Raw genomic sequence first — 19,473 nt, 5'->3', positions numbered from 1 at the left:
ATTTTATTCTGCCCCTTTCTTGATGGCTGTATGAGAAATGTAAAGACAACTGTGTCTAAGGTCAAGAAGGTCAGCCACACATTACACGTATCCACTAACTTATATGCATACTTAGTATGTGTAATTCTTTTAGGATTTGTAGCACAGTTTTGTCACTACAGTGAATCACGTGTAGAAGTTTATATCAGTGCTTGGCGTGGATGTAGTTTTCATGTTCTGTTCCAGTGAAGTCCTGACAAAACTCACCTATGTAAATAATAATAATAATAATAATAATAATAATAATAATAATAATAATAATAATTAAAGCTGCGAGCAGCATTTAGCGGGGTTCAAGCCATTTAAGGTCTTTAAGCATTTGACGCCTTTTGCATGAAAGGTTTTTAAGCACTGAATGAATTTGAGAGATATCAGGTGAAATGAAGTGATAAACTGACAAAATGTGATTTTAAATATTATAATAGTGACTTTATAAAGTCTAAATATGAATTGATCAGGAGAGTGCAGATAATCATACTGCTGTGGTTTGGTTCCGATCAGGCAAAAAACCTAGGACTAGTTTAGAGGCAAAGTTGTTCAGTATGAGAAGATCTATCATAATATATGCATATTATGTGGCTGTTTTAACCCCACCTGATTACAGAGATGGAAAATACCATTTACAGGCAATTCACCATAGGGAATACATGGTTTTCAAAGCTTTTTAACACTTATAGCGCCCCCTATACTCCGATCTCCATAAAACATTGCATGTGTCTTCAACATGTTATGCCACATATGCCCAACAATTTTCGTGAAGTTTTGAGTTTCCTCTTAGGATTTATAGGCTTTTGAGTGTATTTTGCCACGCCTCTTTTCTAAATGGCTCTGTTATAGCCATCCAAATGCAAGAAATCAACTTTTTTTTGATAATTATTGATCTAGAGAGTCCAGAGAATTGTCCTAGACTGGTTTGGTTCTGATTGCGCAAAAAACCAGGGACTAGTTCGCAAAAGTAGGTTTTTAACATTATTGCAAATATTTATTTAACAATTTGATTGACCGAAATGGTTTTAGAGGCAAAGTTGTTCAACATGAGGAGATCTATCATATGATATGCATATTTTGCCGATGTGTGCAACACCACGTGATTGCAGAGCCATAAAACTCGTTAGCGCCAACTAGTGGCCGATTTCTTTCAAAATTCTTACAGACCTCTAGGACCATGAGTCAAACATGCCTACTGAGTTTCGTTCTGGTCGACCTCCGTTAACCCTGTCTAATAGGTGCTCAAATTTCATTGGCCGATGGCGGCCATGTTTTTTTAGATACGCCAATGTTCTCATAGACAGACATGGTACCTTGGGCCAAGACACTGCTTACCAATTTTCAAGTCAATCAGACTAGCGGTCGCGTGGTTATAGCCCTTTTTGTGTTTTTTCCATGTTATAGCGCCACCAAGTGGCCAATCGTCGCGATTTTTTTATCGTGACCAAAAACTGAGCCCATAAACATGTGTACCAAGTTTGGTGAAGATATCTCATTTCTTGCTGTAGTTATAGCCTCTTTAGTAAAATAGGCTCCGCCTTAAATGTACATTTCCACGCCCCTTTTCGTTCATGAGTCAAAATTTCAACTTTTTTTTGATAATTATTGATACTCAGTCTAGAGAGAACATTTTGGCACTGGTTTGGTTCTGATATGTCAAAAAACCAGGGACTAGTTCGCAAAAGTAGGTTTTTGACAAAATTCAAAATGGCGGAAAAATTTGCATACCGGAAATGAAATCGGAGATATACGTTTTGTTCGCCAAGGTCTCAGCTTTCCAATGATATAAGACACTTGACCCTTAGGATGAACGGTTTAGGAGTTATGAGCCATTTCGCGTTTTTGGTTGCTGTAGCGCCACCTATTGGCCAATCTGGCTCATAATTTGATAACCTCTCCTCGATTTTTGGACTACCTATTGACAAAGTTTGAAGTCTCTAGCATTTACGGTTTGGTCTGCACGATGAGTTTTACGGCAGAATAATAATAATAATAATAATAATTAAAGCTGCAAGCAGCATTTAGCGGGGTTCAAGCCTTTAAGGCCTTTTAAGCACATAGGCATTAAAGACATTAAGTTTTATTTAGCAAGATTTTAAACACTAAAATAATAGATGGAAAAGTCCATTTACAGCCAATATAGGCAATTTACCATAGGAAATGCATGGTTTTTAAAGCTTTTTAACACTTATAGCGCCACCTATACTCCGATCTTTGTAAAACGTTGCATGCTTCATTAGCATGGTATGCCACACATACCCAACAATTTTCGTGAAGTTTTGAGTTTTCCCTTAGGATTTATAGGCTTTTGAGTATATTTTGCCACGCCTCTTTTCTAATTGGCCCTGTTATAGCCATCCAAATGCAAAAGTTCAACTTTTTTTCAATGAATATTTATCTAGAGAGTCTATAGAATTGTACTAGACTGGTTTTGTTCCGGTCGGGCAAAAAACCAGGGACTAGTTTGCAAAAGTAGGTTTTTAACATAATTGCAAATATTTAATTAACGATTTGATTGACAGCACTGGTTCTAGAGGCAAAGTTGTTCAGCAGGAGGAGTTCTATCATATGATATGCATATTTTGGGGATGTGTGCAACACCACGTGATTACAGAGCCATAAAACTCGTTAGCGCCAACTAGTGGCCGATTTCTTTCAAAATTCTTACAGACCTCTAGGACCATGAGTCAAACATGCCCACCGAGTTTCGTTCCGATCGGCCTCCGATAACCTTGTCTAATAGGTGCTCAAACTTCATTGGCCAATGGCGGCCATGTTTTTTGAGATACGCCAATATCCTCAGAAACATACATGCTACCTTGGGCCAAGACACTGCATACCAATTTTCAGGTAAATCGGAGAAACAGTCGCATGGTAATAGCTATTTGCAGGTTTTTTTCACATTATTGCGCCACCAAGTGGCCAATCGTCGCGATTTTTTTATCGTGACCTCAAATTGAGCCCATACACATGTGTACCAAGTTTGGTGGAGATATCTCATTTCATTATTGAGTTATAGTCTTTTTAGTAAAATAGGCTCCGCCCTGAGCGTCCATTTTGAATCCCCTTATCTTCCGTGAATCGAAATTTCAACTTTTTTTCAATGAATATTGATTTTCAGACTACAGAAAACATTTTGGCACTGGTTTGGTTCCGATTGGTCAAAAAACCAGGGACTAGTTCGCAAAAGTAGTTTTTCGACAAAATTCAAAATGGCGGAAAATTTTTCCAGACGGAAATAAAATCGGAGATATACGTTTTGTTCGCCATGGTCTCAGCTTTCCAATGATATAAGACACTTGAGTGTGGACTAAACGGTTTAGGAGTTATGAGCCATTTTGCGCTTTTGATTGCTGTAGCGCCCCCTATTGGCCAATCGGGGTCATAATTTGATAAGCTCTCCTCGATTTTTGGGCTACCATGTGGCAAAGTGTCAAGTCTCTAGCTCTTACGGTTTGGTCTGCACGATGAGTTTTAGGGGAGAATAATAATAATAATTAAAGCTGCAAGCAGCATTTAGCGGGGTTCAAGCTTTTAAGGCCTTTTAAGCACAGAGGCATTAAAGACATTAAGTTTATTTATACTGAAATAATAGATGGAAAAGTCAATTTACAGCCAATATAGGCAATTTACCATACACTGATAAAAATGACTTTGTGGTATGGTAAAATCTATTACATTAATTCATGTGATTATTACGTTGTAAAATCAAGTTTAAGTTGGAACTATATATCTTAAGTAAAATGTACAGTCTATTCATGTAATAACTTAACTGAGAAAAAAGAGTGAATTTTATCATATATTTATAAATAATATTTAATGTTTTATAGTCACAGCACATGCACCTAAAATATTAAGTAAATTTAAATGTGAAAAGCAAAGTGCATTTGAAAATGCGCACAGATTTTTCGCAGAGATCCCACTTGTTCAGTGGTGGCAGAGATGGTCATTTCGGGATGTTGCTTTTTATGTGGCTGACTTATTCTCAATAAGTTTTGACTTTTAACTGAACGTGAGTTGTAATCACAAAAACGATAGCTAAAGCTACATAAGCTCTTATTGAGAATTAAGAGAGTTTTTTTATGTCACCATTATGGCGATTAGTGTTTTCTTTAGTTGGGCAGTTTGATTACTTTTTAATGTTAATGTTTCTCTCATTGCTGTATCTGGGTTTGTTATGGCAAGAAAAGCAGAGAAAACACGATCAGATGCTTTTGGCCGCTTGATGATCAGAATATGATCATTTACATTTACATTTATGCATTTGGCAGACGCTTTTATCCAAAGCGACTTACATTGTATTCAAGGTACACATTTTACATTTTTGTCAAGTCTTGCTTTCCCTGGGAATCGAACCCATGACCTTGGCGTTGCTAGCGCCATGCTCTACTCATTGAGCTACAGGAAAGACATTCCTGTAGCTCAAAGATCATTGTGTAGTGGCTTAATTCACCAATCTTATACCTGAGTATGAGCAATATACTATTAACCTTGTTTTATTCTAGAAAAGATCCATCACAGTTTTAACCAGAAAAGTTAAATACGTTTTATAACAGACTGTACACTAAGCACTTTGAACTCCTGCAAGCTTTTCTCACACACAGATATCAAGATTCAGCCTAAGAATCTCAACAATGGTGACATGCTTCCTGCCACAATGCATTCTGGGGGCATCATGCAAAACTCAGAAATATCAGCAATGTTCACTTGGGTTTGTAATTGGATGCAATGGTAATCTGAGTGAAAATTACAATCTATAGATGAGTATTGCCAGTACAATTTACTTGTGTATTTTACATAAAAAATAAGTGGTTCTAGTAAGTAAATATTACTTAGAATAGCCCGAGTAAATATTACAAGCACTTTTTGTGTGGAAAAAGTTGCCTAGCTTTTTTTAAGTAAATGTCACTCCAAATTTTTTTCAGTGTAGGAAATGTATGGTTTTTAAAGCTTTTTCACAGTTACAGTTATAGATCTCTTTAAAAACATTGCATGCTTCATCAGCATGTTATGCCATATATACCCAACAATTTTCGTGAAGTTTTGAGTTTCCCCTTAGGATTTATAGGCTTTTGAGTGTATTTTGCCACGCCTCTTTTTGAAATGGCCCTGTTATAGCCATTTAAATGCAAAAGTTCAACTTTTTTTGATAGTTATTGATCTAAAGAGTCCAAAGAAATGTCCTAGACTGGTTTGGTTCTGATTGGGCAAAAAAACAGGGACAAGTTCACAAAAGTAGGTTTTTGACATAATTACAAATATTTAATTAACGATTTGATTGACAGCAATGGCCCAAGAGGCAAAGTTGTTCAACATGAGGAGAACTGTCATATGATATGCAATATTTTGCGGATGTGTGCAACACCACGTGATTACAGACCCATAAACATAATAGGTGCTCAAATTTCATTGGCCTATGGCGGCCATGTTTTTTGAGATACGCCAATGTCCTCATAGGTCTAAATGGTAGCTTGGGCCAAGACACCGCACACCAATTTTCAAGTCAATCGGACTAGTCGTCGTGTGGTTATAACCGTTTTTGTGTTTTTTTCATGTTATAGCGCCACCAAGTGGACAATCATCACAATTTTTATCAAGTGACCGAAGTATGAGCTCATAGACATGTGACCCAACTTTTGCGAAAATATCTCTTTCCATTCACAAGTTATAGTAATTTTCGTAAAAGTGGCCCCCGACCAGTTGAACATTTTGGTTCCGCTTAGCGACCATGAATTGGAAAATTGAATTTTTTTCATAATTATTAAAAGTCTCTCTCCAAAGAACATTTCTACAGTGGTTTGGTTCCAATCAGGGAAAATATGTGGGAGAAGTTTACAAAAGTAGGTTTTTCAAAAAACCCAAAATATCTCGAAATTGGCGCCTGAAGGGCGAGGCAATCCGAGGCATACGTTTTGTCCGTCCCGAGCCAAGGATTCCAACGATATAAGACACTTGAGCCCACGCCTAACGGTTAAGGAGTTAAGAGCCGTTTCGTACTTTTGCTCGCTATAGCGCCCCCGTCAGGCCGATAGGGGCGTGCCTCGGTGGCGTAGGTAGTCGGTGTGAGTACCACCAGCCCTGAAAGTTTCAAGTCTCTGCGACTTACGGTTTGGTCTGCCCGATCAGTTTTAGATGGAGAATGATGCATCATGGGAAAATTAACAATAACAATAGGGTTTCAGCCCTTCAGGCTTGAACCCCTAATAATAAAGGGCATAAAAAGAGCCTTAAAAAGCCTATAAAAAAACAACGATAGGGTCTGAGAACTTGATTTTCGGGCTGCTGGTTACAAAAACTTTATCAAGCGTTTTGACATGCCCATCGGGGGGGAAAAATGTCGATTTTCATATTTTCAGCTCATTTATCATGCGAATGTGGTGCTTTTTTTAACCTTTAAAACTGTAAAACCTCTACCGATGGCCCGATCTCCGTAAAAGTTTGCACGCTTCTTTGGGATAATATGGCGCACGTCCTCAGCCGATTTGGTGAAGTTTTGCGCAGAGCAGACCCTTTTTCGGTCATTTAAAGGTCGTTTTGCACAGAACAATATGGAGCATTTTCCCCCTTTATAAGAGTTGAAGCACCATTAAAGTCTGCCAGCTTCTTTAGGATCACGTGACGCATGCGCACGCTTGATTTGGTGACGCTGTATGCAAATCAGGCAGGAAGAGGGCCGCTTTCAGCCATTGAATGGGATTTTCCATAGAAATGCATCATTTTGACAGCTTTTTAGTTGCTATAGCGCCACCGAGTGGCGGTCCGCCGTGTCCTTTTTCACGCAGCCACAGAGTGAGCTCTTACATAGGCGTGCTGAGTTTGGTGAAAATATCTCGTTCCGTTGACGAGTAATAGCCAATTGAGTAAAAGGGGCCCCTCCCACCTCAAACGTTTTGGCGGCCCTTAGGGACCGTGAACCCAAATTTGCACTTTTTTTTAATAATTATTGACATTCAGACTCCAGAGAATCTGGCTGCGCTGGTTTGGTTCCGGTCGGGCCAAAAACCTAGGACTAGTTCGCAAAAGTAGGTTTTTGGAAAATGCCAAAATTCCCGAAATTTTTCCCAGGGTGACGAGGCAATCCGAGGCATACGTTTTGTCCGTCCCGAGCCAAGGATTCCAACGATATAAGACACTTGAGCCCACGCCTAACGGTTAAGGAGTTAAGAGCCGTTTCGTACTTTTGCTCGCTATAGCGCCCCCGTCAGGCCGATAGGGGCGTGCCTCGGTGGCGTAGGTAGTCGGTGTGAGTACCACCAGCCCTGAAAGTTTCAAGTCTCTGCGACTTACGGTTTGGTCTGCCCGATCAGTTTTAGATGGAGAATGATGCATCATGGGAAAATTAACAATAACAATAGGGTTTCAGCCCTTCAGGCTTGAACCCCTAATAAAAACCCTAACAATTACAATAGTGTTTCAGCACTTCGTGCTTGAACCCCTAATAATAATAATAATAATACAGCCTATGTTAAACCAACAGTTGGTTTGTCCATATTAGACCCAAACATGGGTTGAAACAACCCAGCCTTTTTAGAGTGTGATTATCGATCTGATTAAAAGTGTTTCTGTATCATAAGTTAGTTCGAGGCTGGGTCCTCTTTTTTGTACAGCCTATGAAAGTGTGGAGATGGAGAACACTGTCAACTAATTGAAATTCAACTCACATTGGTCTTTTTATGTGGTCTAACTGTAATTCCCAAAAATATAAAAAGCACTGTTTTCTATTTGAATATAAATGCAATTTACTCCTGTGATCAAAGCTGAATTTTCATCATTATTTCAGTCTAACCATCCTTCAGAAATCATTCCAATACGATGACTTGATGCTCAAGGAACATTTCTGATTATTATTATCTTACTGAAAACAGTTTTGCTGCTTAATATTTATTGAAAACCGTTTATACTTTTTTTCAGAAAATAGGACAGCATTTAGGGCAGCATTTATTTGGAATAGTTTTTTTGTAACAATTAAATAAATCTTAATTACTGTAACAAATTAATGCACTTTTCTTAATTAAAAGTATTCCTTTGTTTTGTTTTGTTTTTGTTTTTAATACTGACCCCAAACCTTTATATGGGAGTGATCAACACAATTAACATATGGTAACAAACATTGTTACAGTCCTTTAAACTATTTTACAGGTTTTATTCTTATTTCAACCTAAACACAACATGTAGGCCTAGTGTTGTTTTTTTAAGCAACATTGGTAAATTCTTGCATTTTGACCTCTGATCCCATTCTGCCCTGCTCAAATTAACACAGTGGTACCACATTTCACCATAGCATTTCACAGCGGCTCCAACCTTAAGTGAATGAATGGAGAAAGACAAAGAACTGTTTTAATAATTTCCCTTTTTCTAAATTAATTTAATTACTAGGATTTCATTAATAGCTACTGAATGCAAACCTTTAAACAATAATTGTTGAAGCCTAGGCCTCTTTTGATTAGACTGGGGATGGAAAACATAACATTTAACTGCTATTAATTTGTAAATAATTATTGTAACTCACCTCTGATTCAACACTTGCTTAGGGATATTCCCCAAATTCTTGCGCGTTAGGCTATATAATCCCAGAAAGGTAGTTCAATCAGTAGGCCTATATGGAATCAGCTGTTTAACAACAAACTCAAGCAGTTCTATACTTGACAGTGATGAGGGGGAAAAAAGTGTTACTTTCCATTACAAGTTTTGCGAAATTTACAAATAATCATGAGGTTAGGGTCAAAAACCTGCATCTGTGCAGTCTACAAGCGCTGGATGAGCGCGAGACTGGGAGGAGACGTCAGGTTGGGAGGAGATCACTTTGTCAAAACGTAACGAACGTCCAAACAATGTAGGCTATCACATCCTTATCCAAATTTCTTTTTTTTCATGTTTTTAGAATTATTTTAGTTGACCGCGAATTCCAAAACATAGGCTACTCGAAAATATAGGCTAGGCTATTTACAGGGGGGAAAAAATAACAATTAACTGTTTTACGGCATTTATAAATTCTTTATAGCCTACCTCACTTTTAAGAAAAAGTAGAAGTATGACTAAAATAATTCTATCAAAATATATGGCTACCTTTGAAGGAGTGTTGCCATGAGTGTTGCCCGTAAAATGGCGTAGTTCTGGCATCTACCAGCAGGGTCCATGCTATCATCATGTAATGTAGGCTAAGCATGTAGCCTAAAAGAAAAACAAAATGCAGTTGTTTGAAATGTAGCGTCAAAAGTAGGCTATCCTTTGTAGGGGTGGGATTGGGGACTAGTTCTGTGTTTAGGTTTTGTTGGTTAAGCCTGCCTGATCACTTCCTCCTTTGGTTATGGCAATCTGTTAAACGAAAAAGAGGAAGGATATTTTTATCATTATTTACAGTATCCTAGATTTCAAACAAAGATAAAAATGTATTGATCTTTGAAATGTGTCGTGGTTAATTTGGAAGCCTATTCAAACGAGGCAAATTTAAAATAGCCTATGCTACTAAAACATAATCAGGATCTGTCATTGCAAACCAGTTACACCACATTTCAGCATGTCAGTCAGTCAGTCAGTCATTTTGAGGAAGCGGGTGTGAAATTGAATTTAATTGATTTGTTCTATACCCAATAGTAGTGTTAGATCAATGCTGCTAGCCAATCAGGTTTAAGGAGAACGGAAACCCCCGAACTTGCACGAAGCTGCCCGAAATGCGGATATAGAAGTTGCGCACAAGGGGCGGAGGTGGAAAACGCACTTCACAATTGCTTCTGCAAGTCTGAATTTGTTCTGAAGTATCAGATCTGAAGTAAAACTATTTGTTTCTTTTAAAGATTAGAGAATGAATCACTTTCACCTGTTCGCGTTTTTAATGTGGCTGTTAATTGAAGACAGCCAAGGACTAATCAGGTAATGGATGATCAATTCTCTCATTTTAATCGATGTAAGCGTGTTGTGTTCCGCACATATTCGCATAAAGGTGTGAAAATAGCATGAAAATAGTTTGCTTGCAAAAAGATGTAAACAGCCCCATGATGTCTCTAGCATTAACTTTTACTGCATTTAATTTTGTCTGTATGCTACTGCAATAATCAACCGATCATTATATTTCTTCGCATTAGTTAGGCTGCAATAATGCTGCTTAGGACGTTTGTGTAAATGCTTACTACAGCATCAACTGTGCTAAAATCAGGAAGTTGAACTCGACCGAGTAACCGGTTAGTAAACAGTTTTGCGTGAACTGCTTGTGGTTGCAGCGCGACGTTGTGTGGTTACACTGCAAACGAGCGACGCAACAAATCGAAACTCCTAATTAAAGAATCTGGCATTCATGCGCATCGTGAACGAGTCATTGTTAAGAGTCGGATCTTTTTAATGAAACCATTCACACACCCCCGTTATCTTTCAAGAACTTTATTAAACAATATGACAAACAAACAAAATTGCCCTTAATCAGGCAACAGACAAGTATCGTAAGATAAAGGGGAATACATATACTTAATAAAGAAATGAATACATTTAATAAATTAACAAATAAATTCAGGTAGGCTAATAAAAGTAAAAGAGAGGTTACCATTCACTAAGAGCGGTTTGTGCCCGTCTCCCGATAAAAACGATTAACCCCTCACTTGCAAATATAAGTTATGGTCCAGTTAGTAGTTTATTCCCAAGTATGTCTCTGCAGGTTAGTAAAGGGCGTAACCACATCAGTGGGCGTGGCCAAAACAGAGGGACGTTTTCAATTGTTTCCTGATTTGCCTCCATCACAGTGTGTGTGGGGTTGGGTGAAGGTGCTCATTCTTATTTCATGATTTATAAACACCCATCACTTTGAAAACACCCACAAATTTAGAAACGCCCACTCTTGTTCTGAGTCAAGAACCGCCCATTGTAAAGCGTCCAATAACCGTTTGCTTTGCTCATACGTAATGTTTTTTAAGGGGCAAGGTTATCGAAGCTTTATTAAAAATGAAAATTATCCCACGATTTACTCACCCTCAAGCCATTCTTGGTGTATATAACTCAGTATATAAGGCGTATATAACTTTAACTCAGACAAATACAATCAGAGTTACATTAAAAAAAAGTCAATGCTCTTCCAAACTTTATAATGGTAGTGATGGTCCTGATTTTGAAGCCCAAAAAAATCCATCATAAAAGTAATCTGCAAAAGAGATGCATGACAGGATGTTGGAGTAGTGTAAGTTTTGACACCTCTCGGGGTTCAAAGAATAGGCTAGGCAACAAACTTAAGCTCCTCTTCTCTTACATCAAAATCCTCCGACATTTCTCTTTTAAGAATTCTCATTTTAGACTTCTAATTGATGATCAGCGTTTTGTTTTGCAGCATTCGTCAATATGCCGTGCATCAGGTCAGAGGTCACTCTTTCGCTGTAAATCGATGCTTGCGGCCATCTGACGGAAGCAAGATATTTTAGTTTACAAAGTTAAAAACATGGATTTTTTTTTACACAAAGGCATCGCTTTGCTCCCATGTGGTGCACTTTTATAATGGATGAATGCACTTTCTGGGCTTCAAAGTCTCATCCCCCGTTAACTGCCATTATAAATCTTGGAAGAGCCATAATATTAGTAAATATAACTCAGCTTATGTTCATCATATACACCTAGGATGGCTTGAGGGTGAGTAAATACATTTTTGGGAGAACGATCCCTTTAATGAATCACAAACATAGATAAGTGTGGGGAAAATATTTAAATAATGGCGCTGAAGTCTAAACGAATGACTGTACAGAAACAAACAACATGCTAACCCAACTAACAGGGGCAGGATTCACTCAAAGTTAGCAACAAAACGTTTGAGTTGGGCCTTCACTTAACATCTAATGTTTATTGCTTCCTGTTTCAGAACATTCAGAGAACATTCAAAAATAACATTCCCATAATACACGCAAAAATATAAAATGGAATATTCCCTTAGTTAAAGGTACACTATGTAGTATTTTTGCAGTAAAATATCCAAAAACCACCAGGCCAGTGTTATATATTTTGTTCAGTTGTGTTCTTACAATATCCCAAATGTTTCCAAATATTTGTAAATTGTGAGAAAATTGCTATTTTAACCAAGGAGCCCGGACGTCTGAGGGAGTCTTCTGTATATTGCGTCATATCTGCGTTACCCTCGGTTTCCGGTTTTATTCTGCAGAAACGCTTTACTCTTAGCAGTGTGAACAAGTGTCTCAGAGCGAACACACAGAGTAACGTCATAACATTTAAACACACTCAAATGTATCTAATATGATAAACAGAGCTGCGTTACCTCATACTCATGACCGGGAAAGCAGAAATGGCGCCGGCGACTGTGTCCCGTCATAATAAAAGCCCTGTTGCTCACGAGCTGTGTGTTTGTGTAACAATCGCTCCAGCGGCCTTGCTCAGCTCCTCAACACTCGGTCCTGATCTGCTTTACACTACAGTAACGTTAATAACCGCATCCATTAACATGATTTCTGCCCCAGTCCTATCCCGATTCTTTTCCGCCAGCTGTGAGGTGAAGACCACATGTCCCAAGATCCTGAGCTCAAACTTGGCAGTATCAAACTACGCCTTTGGTTTAAATAGGCGCCCTCTAGGAAAAGTTACATAGTGTAGCTTTAATGTTAGCATAAGGTTCAGATGGTTAGAGAACATTGATGAATGTTAGCAAAACGTTTTTGGTACATTTGTGTTAGCTAGAATGATCACTATGACACCATAGCAAAAACATAGCAACACCTTTGTAATGTGGTACTTGCAAAAATCATTTTGTGATGCAGTTTTACACTTGAAGCAGGTGTTCATTCTCTGGTGCTTTATTGCTTTATCTCTGCTGTATCTCCAGAATTCCTCTGCACAAGACGCGCACTGTGCGCCGCATGTTGGCAGACAATGGGAAGACTATTGATGAGATCAAATCCATGGCCAAGATGTCCAGAGAGAGAACCTCCAATGTCAAATTTGCAAGCCCTAATACCACAGCATCACCAACACAACTACCCCCACCTGTAGAGAAACTCACCAACTTCATGGACGTAAGAGAACGTGGTATTGTATCCCTTGTTTTATGCTTTTAATTCTTCCATAAGGAATATGCTGAGTCTGGCTGTCCATCTCCCTCTTCAGGCCCAGTATTTTGGAGTGATCAGTATTGGCACCCCTCCTCAGGACTTCACTGTGCTGTTTGACACAGGATCATCCAACCTCTGGGTTCCATCCATCCATTGCTCCTACCTGGATCTGGCATGCTGTGAGTGATGTTTTGAAGGATTAAATTGATCTGTATTTGATTTGTTTTGTTTTCTTAACTGTGTTTTACTCGTCCTATCAGGGCTGCACCGTCGCTACAACTCTAAGAAGTCGAGCACGTACGTTCAGAACGGCACTGCGTTCGCGATCCGGTATGGCAGAGGGAGTCTCACTGGCTTCATCAGTCAGGATACAGTCACTGTGAGTAAAGACTTCAGTAAACCTTTAATATAACAAGAGAAGCACCATAGAACTGACTCCAACACTATATTACTGGTCTTCAAAGCAATCTGATGGCTTTCTTTAAAGGGGGGGTGAAATGCTGTTTCATGCACACTGAGCTTTTTACACTGTTAAAGACTTGGATTCCCATCCTAAACATAGACAAAGTTTCAAAAACTAATGTTGGACGTTTGATGGAGTATTTCTGTGTCAAATATACTCCTTCCGGTTTCTCACAATTTTCGGAGAGTTTTTTTCGAGTATGGGTCGACTTGACGTTAATAGAGCGGAAGGTCCTTGTATGGGCCGTACGGGCTCTTCTCCCGGTAGGGTGCGCGTGCGCGCGTGACTAGAGCGAGAGAGGAAATGCACGCCTGTAAACACTCTTTCAGCTACAGATCCAGTCGTCCGTGAACACTTATGTCGTTATAGTCCGCGCCGCGCTCCACTTTATTCCTATGGGTGACATTAAACGACTTCAACGCTTCAGCACAGCATTCCAGGAAGGCAGCGCTGCATTTGAACCGATTTGAACGCAGAAATGACGGGAAGCTTCACAACATCGCTTCAGTTGCGTCGCAAAGTGGATCTCCACCGTTCACTGCTGTCAGGACTTTACCAAATCATACCAAAGAAGTGTGTTTTTGACGGAGCGGTCCCAGCGATAAAGGTTCGGTCCTGCTTTGAAAGCAGCCGGTGAGTAAAACTGCTTCAAATGTCTATGCTGTTGGCTATCGTCGCGTGAGTAAACATCAGTAAACGACACAATCGCGTGCTTCGTCATTCAAATGCGCTAACGGTTACTCCATTGTTGTTCTATGTATAACGTTACACTAGTCTGACGTGCAAAACCGTTTTGCTTGCTACTGCTAAGGTTTAGTCGCATACAATAGTCCATAAACCGAATCATGTCCTCATAAACTGCGAGTAAACACACACAAATGTTGACAGGCCACTAAATACAGTACATACCACAGAGACGGACGTCCTGTGTTGCTGTTTCTCCTGTTCAATTTATTTCAGCCTCTGAATGATTCTGGATCATATATCTATTAGCTGAGCTCGATAGCCATGGGTTTCTCCACGCTTGAGGACGTCACCGCTTTGCGCACTCCGCCCACACGATACGCCTCCAGGCGCTCGGTTTTTTCCAGAAAGACTCGGTACAGCCCATATTTCTTTTATAAATATAATAAAACGAAAGACTTTTCAGAGATATGAAGGATGCAATACTACTCTATAGGTACACAAGATTGACATGAGATTGACTGAAACTGAGTGTTTCACCCCCCCTTTAAGACACCGATTTAAGTTGTTTCTTTTGAACTTTTAGACATGTTGCCAGTCTTATTTTAGTATTATTTATACATTTTATATTATTTATTAATATCTTTTCTTATCTTTTATTTTTATATTTTTAGTTTTTATTTGAATGTTTGTCTCTTTTTTTTATTAGTTATTTTAGTAATTTATTAGTTTTAGTAATTTTAGAATTTCAACATAATTTCAGTTCATAATCTTTTTTTTTTTTTACATTTTCTCATTTAATATTTACAACCGTGATCAAAAATACAATTTTAAAAAGTTGGAGTCTCTTCTGCTCACCAAAGCTGAATTTATTTGAACAAAAACACCGCTAAACAGTAATATTGTGAAATATTAGATTTTTTAAATAACAGTTCTATTTGGATGTTTTAAAATGTAGTTTATTCTTATACTTGAGTAGTGATGAAAATTCAGCTCTGCATCAATAGAAATAAATTATTCCTATTGATGCATAGCTGAATTTTCATCACTACTAATAAATTATTAGTAATAATAATTTATTAGTTATTATTTATTACTAGTAATTATTTATTAGTAATTATTTATTCATAATTTATTCGTAATTCGTTATTAGTAATTATTTATTACTGCTAATAAATTATTAGTAATAATTATTAGTAATAATTATACACTAATAAATTATTCCTATTGATGCATAGCTGAATTTTCATCACTACTCACGGCTTCAGTGTCACATGACCCTTCAGAAATCATTCTGATATGATAATTTATCACTATAATTGGTGCAGCACAACTCTTTTTAACACTGATAATAATCAGAAATGTTACTTGAGCAATTTCTGAAGAATCGTGTGACAGACACATACTGAAAATTCAGCTTTACATCACAGGAACTACATTACATTTTAAAACTTTTGACCAACAGTGTAAAATGTTTTATTTCAGCTTTATTCCAAATAGCCATTTTAATAGTTAACGCTAACATGATGGCCTCTCATTTGTTTCTGTCTGTAGTTGGCAGGGCTGAAGGTGCCAGGCCAGCAGTTTGCAGAGGCGGTTAAACAGCCTGGGATTGTTTTCGCAGTGGCACGTTTTGACGGCGTCCTGGGCATGGGATATCCTGCCATTTCTGTAGATGGGATTACGCCGGTGTTTGACTCGGCCATGGCTGCCAAAATCCTGCCCCAGAATATCTTCTCTTTTTATATCAACCGGTAAGGCTCTCGTCAGCTCTTGGACCACGTTACTCCATTTCAAGTTTCATTTGACTGTTTAAAAAAAAAAAAATTCTCATAACCAAATGGTGGACATTTAATATTGACAAGGGAGATTTTGGGAAGGAACAGGGAAATGATCTTGTTTCCCTTAACCGAGGTTCCTCTATTTTCTTCTCCATTTCAGTTTCATAATGTTGAAGAATGTGGCCACAGATGTAGGCTGATAGTTTGACCTTGAGCATGAAAGAATTGTATTTATTCTTGTGTTAAACGGTAACTCATGACTCATTACCGCCTGCATTGCAGTGCCACCCCCTCCTTGCTTTCCAAAATGCACGTGCATGTTCTGGCCAATTTATCACACAACAGTTGATTGTTCTATCTGTATAAAAAGACTCTTTTACTAAATGAATGATTTGTAACAAATGCGTGTATGTGGTCAGTTTTTGCCTACGGTTTGGCAGCCAAAGGTGCGATGGCTTAATGAACATGCTAAACCTTGTGCAGGAACCCTGCAGGTGAGGTTGGAGGTGAGCTGATGCTGGGAGGTTTTGACCAGCAGTATTTCGACGGCGAGCTGCATTACGTCAACATCACTCGAAAAGCCTACTGGCAGATACAGATGGATAAGTATGTGATGATCACCATTACTATCTTTCAACAGCTTTTCAAAGATTCTGCTCAAGGTTGAGCCCTCGTTTTAGAAAGAGAGACTTGATTTTGGTTTGCCAGATAATCAACCATTTTGGGGGGGTTGCATCTCTATGATGGTTTGTTGCATTTATTGGTAATTTTCCTGCAGGGTTCAGGTGGGTGGCACTCTTACCCTCTGCAAAAGTGGATGCCAGGCAATTGTTGACACAGGAACATCAATGATCACGGGGCCGGTTCAAGAGGTGCGGGCCCTGCAGAAAGCCATCGGAGCCATCCCACTGCTTATGGGAGAGGTGAGGAGAACTCCAGCTAAAATATCAAAACATATACAAGGTTTCTGCAGGTTTTAAAAAAGTTAAAGACAAATTAAGGTCTTAAATCAGAGCAGAAATTCTTAAATTGCATTAAATGTTACATGCATTGTAAAAGTTCCTGTTTCCAATTTTAAAAAAATTCTCTAAATCAGGATACATGATTTAGAGAAGCAAGTGTAAGTTGAAAAAAATTAAGTTTCTTTATGCATGGAACAAGAAAATGTATCTGTCAACGAGTTATCAAAACTTCCCTTTAAATTAAATAGATTTTTCTCTGATCACTGGCAAATATTTGGTTTCGTTTTAATCATAAACTTAATTTTGATAAATTTCACAGGAAACAAGACTTCATATTTTGTATCTCTAGTAAATATATCTTGATTTAAGAATCTTTAAAAACATTTGCACTGTAAAAATGGTGTGGTCAGAATATCCTAGTTGTTGGAAGCAGAACAATTCAATCTTTTTTCATAAAATGAATTAAAGTAATCGCTATGCTGTATTCTGAAACTGCAAAGTGTTGCTAATACAACTGTGCTTCTCCCTAGAAATATAACTTTGGAGACCATATTGAGTTTCCTTTAATTTATTCCTTTTAAATTGTCTTCAGTTGCTCTCAAAAAGGTCTTAAATTTACCTTAATAAACTATGCAGAAAACCTCATATACAACTAAATAATATAATATAATAACTATATCTTTCTTTTAGAATTTGAAACTTTTCCTCTTAACTAATATTTGTAATTGTCAATTTTATTTTATTTATTTATTTTACCATAAAGTGAGGAAGTTATAATGTATATATTTTGCTGTTTCCTCCTCTGCAGTACTGGATTGACTGTAAGAAGATTCCATCACTTCCTGTTGTTTCCTTCAGCCTGGGAGGGAAGATGCTCAACTTAACTGGAGAAGACTATGTTATGAAGGTACAGAATCTGCTGGGGTTTTCCTTTTAGTCTGCAGAGGTTAGAAAGGGACATTATAGACGAACTTAGTACAACATTAAAATTTAGAACCTCAAACGTCACGGTATCTCTTAAATGTATTACAAGTAGTCACTGTTGCTTTTAAGTTTTTGAATCTAGTTATCTAGTCATTGTTAATTTTCATACGCTACAGAGATTGTAACAATACAAAGGTTGAAAATTGGCGAGGTTACACTTTATGTGAACATTAATGTGTATCCCCCCCCCATATTTTTTCAGTTCATTTCCCCATAAGAATTTTAAGTCTTTGTTAAAGTTATAAGTCATGAACTAAGTCAATCAGCTACGAGATGAATCACAACACTACAAACTTTGATTTACTGCAAAAAAGTTTTTGAAACTTAAGGTTTGGTACTTAACGTTTTTAGTAAGGGAAAAGAACTACAATTCCATGAAGCATCAAGAAAAGTTGCTTTTATACGCATGATCAACTTTTGTAAACATTTAATGCATAATATCCATGTACAAACATTTAAGTATTTTGAGAGTAGAAAGAGATTGACTGTTATTCGCAGAGCTTCATAAAAGTGGGAGGAGCCAAAGTTATTTTGCCTTTTCGACTCTGACTGCCATGGGTAATGTAGTTTTTCACTACTGGAATTCCAGTAGTAATTCCGTTGTTAAACACAATTATTTAATTTTTTTGCTAAAATAAAGCAGGCTTTTAAAATCAGGTTTCTGCAGAAGCAAATATCATCGATTAACAACCTCTAAGCTAACAGTAATTCTGTTTTTAAATATTATCATGTAAAAATCAATTTTCCTTTTTTTTTTTTTTTGAGTTTTTACTTGGGGAACCTGACTGCTGCACTCTATTTAAATCAGTTTACCTATTTTTTTCCCTCTCTTCTCAGGTGACTCATATGGGTGTCAGTGTTTGTCTGTCTGGCTTTATGGCTATGGATATCCCGCCTCCCGCCGGGCCGCTGTGGATTCTGGGAGACGTGTTCATCGGACGCTACTACACTGTGTTTGACAGGGAGGCAGACCGCGTGGGCTTTGCACCTGTCAAGTAAACACAGAGTGAATGACATTATTGTATTGTACTGGATCTAAAGGACCACTGGCTATGCAGAAACCACTGTTTTGTTTGAAGTTAATTTTATTGCAATTTGAAATACGCAACATTGACATGAAGTCAACAAACGCCTGAAGTGATAGTATATGTTTTCAAGATTGAAACTTTCTCTGTACTTCCCTTCGAAGCCTGCCTTGTGTTTTTATTTTGCACTAAGTTTCAATAGATGGAGCAAAAAACTATGCAGTTTTATTTTATTCTTTAGCTATTAATTGAGTAGTACATTTTATAAATGGCTAGTAGATTTCTAGTTTTGTAACTTATGTTTTTGAGTTTTTTGTCAGTTGACTTCTGAATGTGTGTGTATCATTTTCGATAATGTTGACACTTGTGTAATTATGCTCGATTGATCAAACTGAGGTGAACTTTCTGTTAAAGGTGACCAAGACCACTTGAGTTTCTTAATAATTGTCCATTATCATTAAACTAAAAATTGAAGCAAAAGATCTTCCAAACCTGGAGTTCAATAAAGTTTTGTTTGTA

The 19,473-nt window shown here is 37.8% G+C and overlaps 2 protein-coding genes across 5 annotated transcripts in view; one reads left to right on the top strand and one right to left on the bottom strand.

The window, feature by feature from the left end:
• The window catches only part of chadla (chondroadherin-like a), a 19,369-nt gene extending 9,626 nt beyond the window's left edge, over positions 1-9,743 (bottom strand). For 2 of the 4 annotated variants that reach the window (XM_067459409.1, XM_067459434.1), the window contains exons 1-2: positions 9,615-9,743; positions 8,537-9,342 (exon numbers count right to left, since the gene is read on the bottom strand). The gene's annotated coding sequence lies outside the window, so the exon portion shown is untranslated. Of the gene's footprint in view, positions 1-8,536; positions 9,568-9,614 lie in introns of those variants that run through there. The other 2 variants (XM_067459427.1, XM_067459418.1) reach the window with 2 other exon arrangements.
• Positions 9,698-19,473, top strand: napsa (napsin A aspartic peptidase). The gene is made up of 9 exons (XM_067459447.1): positions 9,698-9,897; positions 12,830-13,019; positions 13,111-13,234; positions 13,316-13,434; positions 15,757-15,956; positions 16,467-16,589; positions 16,762-16,906; positions 17,754-17,852; positions 18,767-19,473. The coding sequence occupies exons 1-9, from the start codon at positions 9,830-9,832 to the stop codon at positions 18,926-18,928; spliced, it is 1,230 nt and encodes a 409-aa protein (XP_067315548.1). The 5' UTR covers positions 9,698-9,829; the 3' UTR covers positions 18,929-19,473.

Source organism: Pseudorasbora parva, chromosome 2 (genome assembly GCF_024679245.1).
Source record: "Pseudorasbora parva isolate DD20220531a chromosome 2, ASM2467924v1, whole genome shotgun sequence".
Classification (NCBI taxonomy): Eukaryota; Metazoa; Chordata; class Actinopteri; order Cypriniformes; family Gobionidae; genus Pseudorasbora; species Pseudorasbora parva.
Note: the sequence above shows the minus strand (reverse complement) of the source record. Positions and strands in the feature narration are given on the sequence as shown.

What these genes read in the sequence shown, in the direction of transcription:
- napsa (XM_067459447.1), top strand. Translation starts at nt 9,830, where the DNA reads ATGAATCACTTTCACCTGTTCGCGTTTTTAATGTGGCTGTTAATTGAA. An exon ending in AACTCACCAACTTCATGGAC is followed by an intron (nt 13,020 to 13,110) that starts GTAAGAGAACGT and finishes CTCCCTCTTCAG; the next exon opens with GCCCAGTATTTTGGAGTGAT. An exon ending in TTCTCTTTTTATATCAACCG is followed by an intron (nt 15,957 to 16,466) that starts GTAAGGCTCTCG and finishes AACCTTGTGCAG; the next exon opens with GAACCCTGCAGGTGAGGTTG.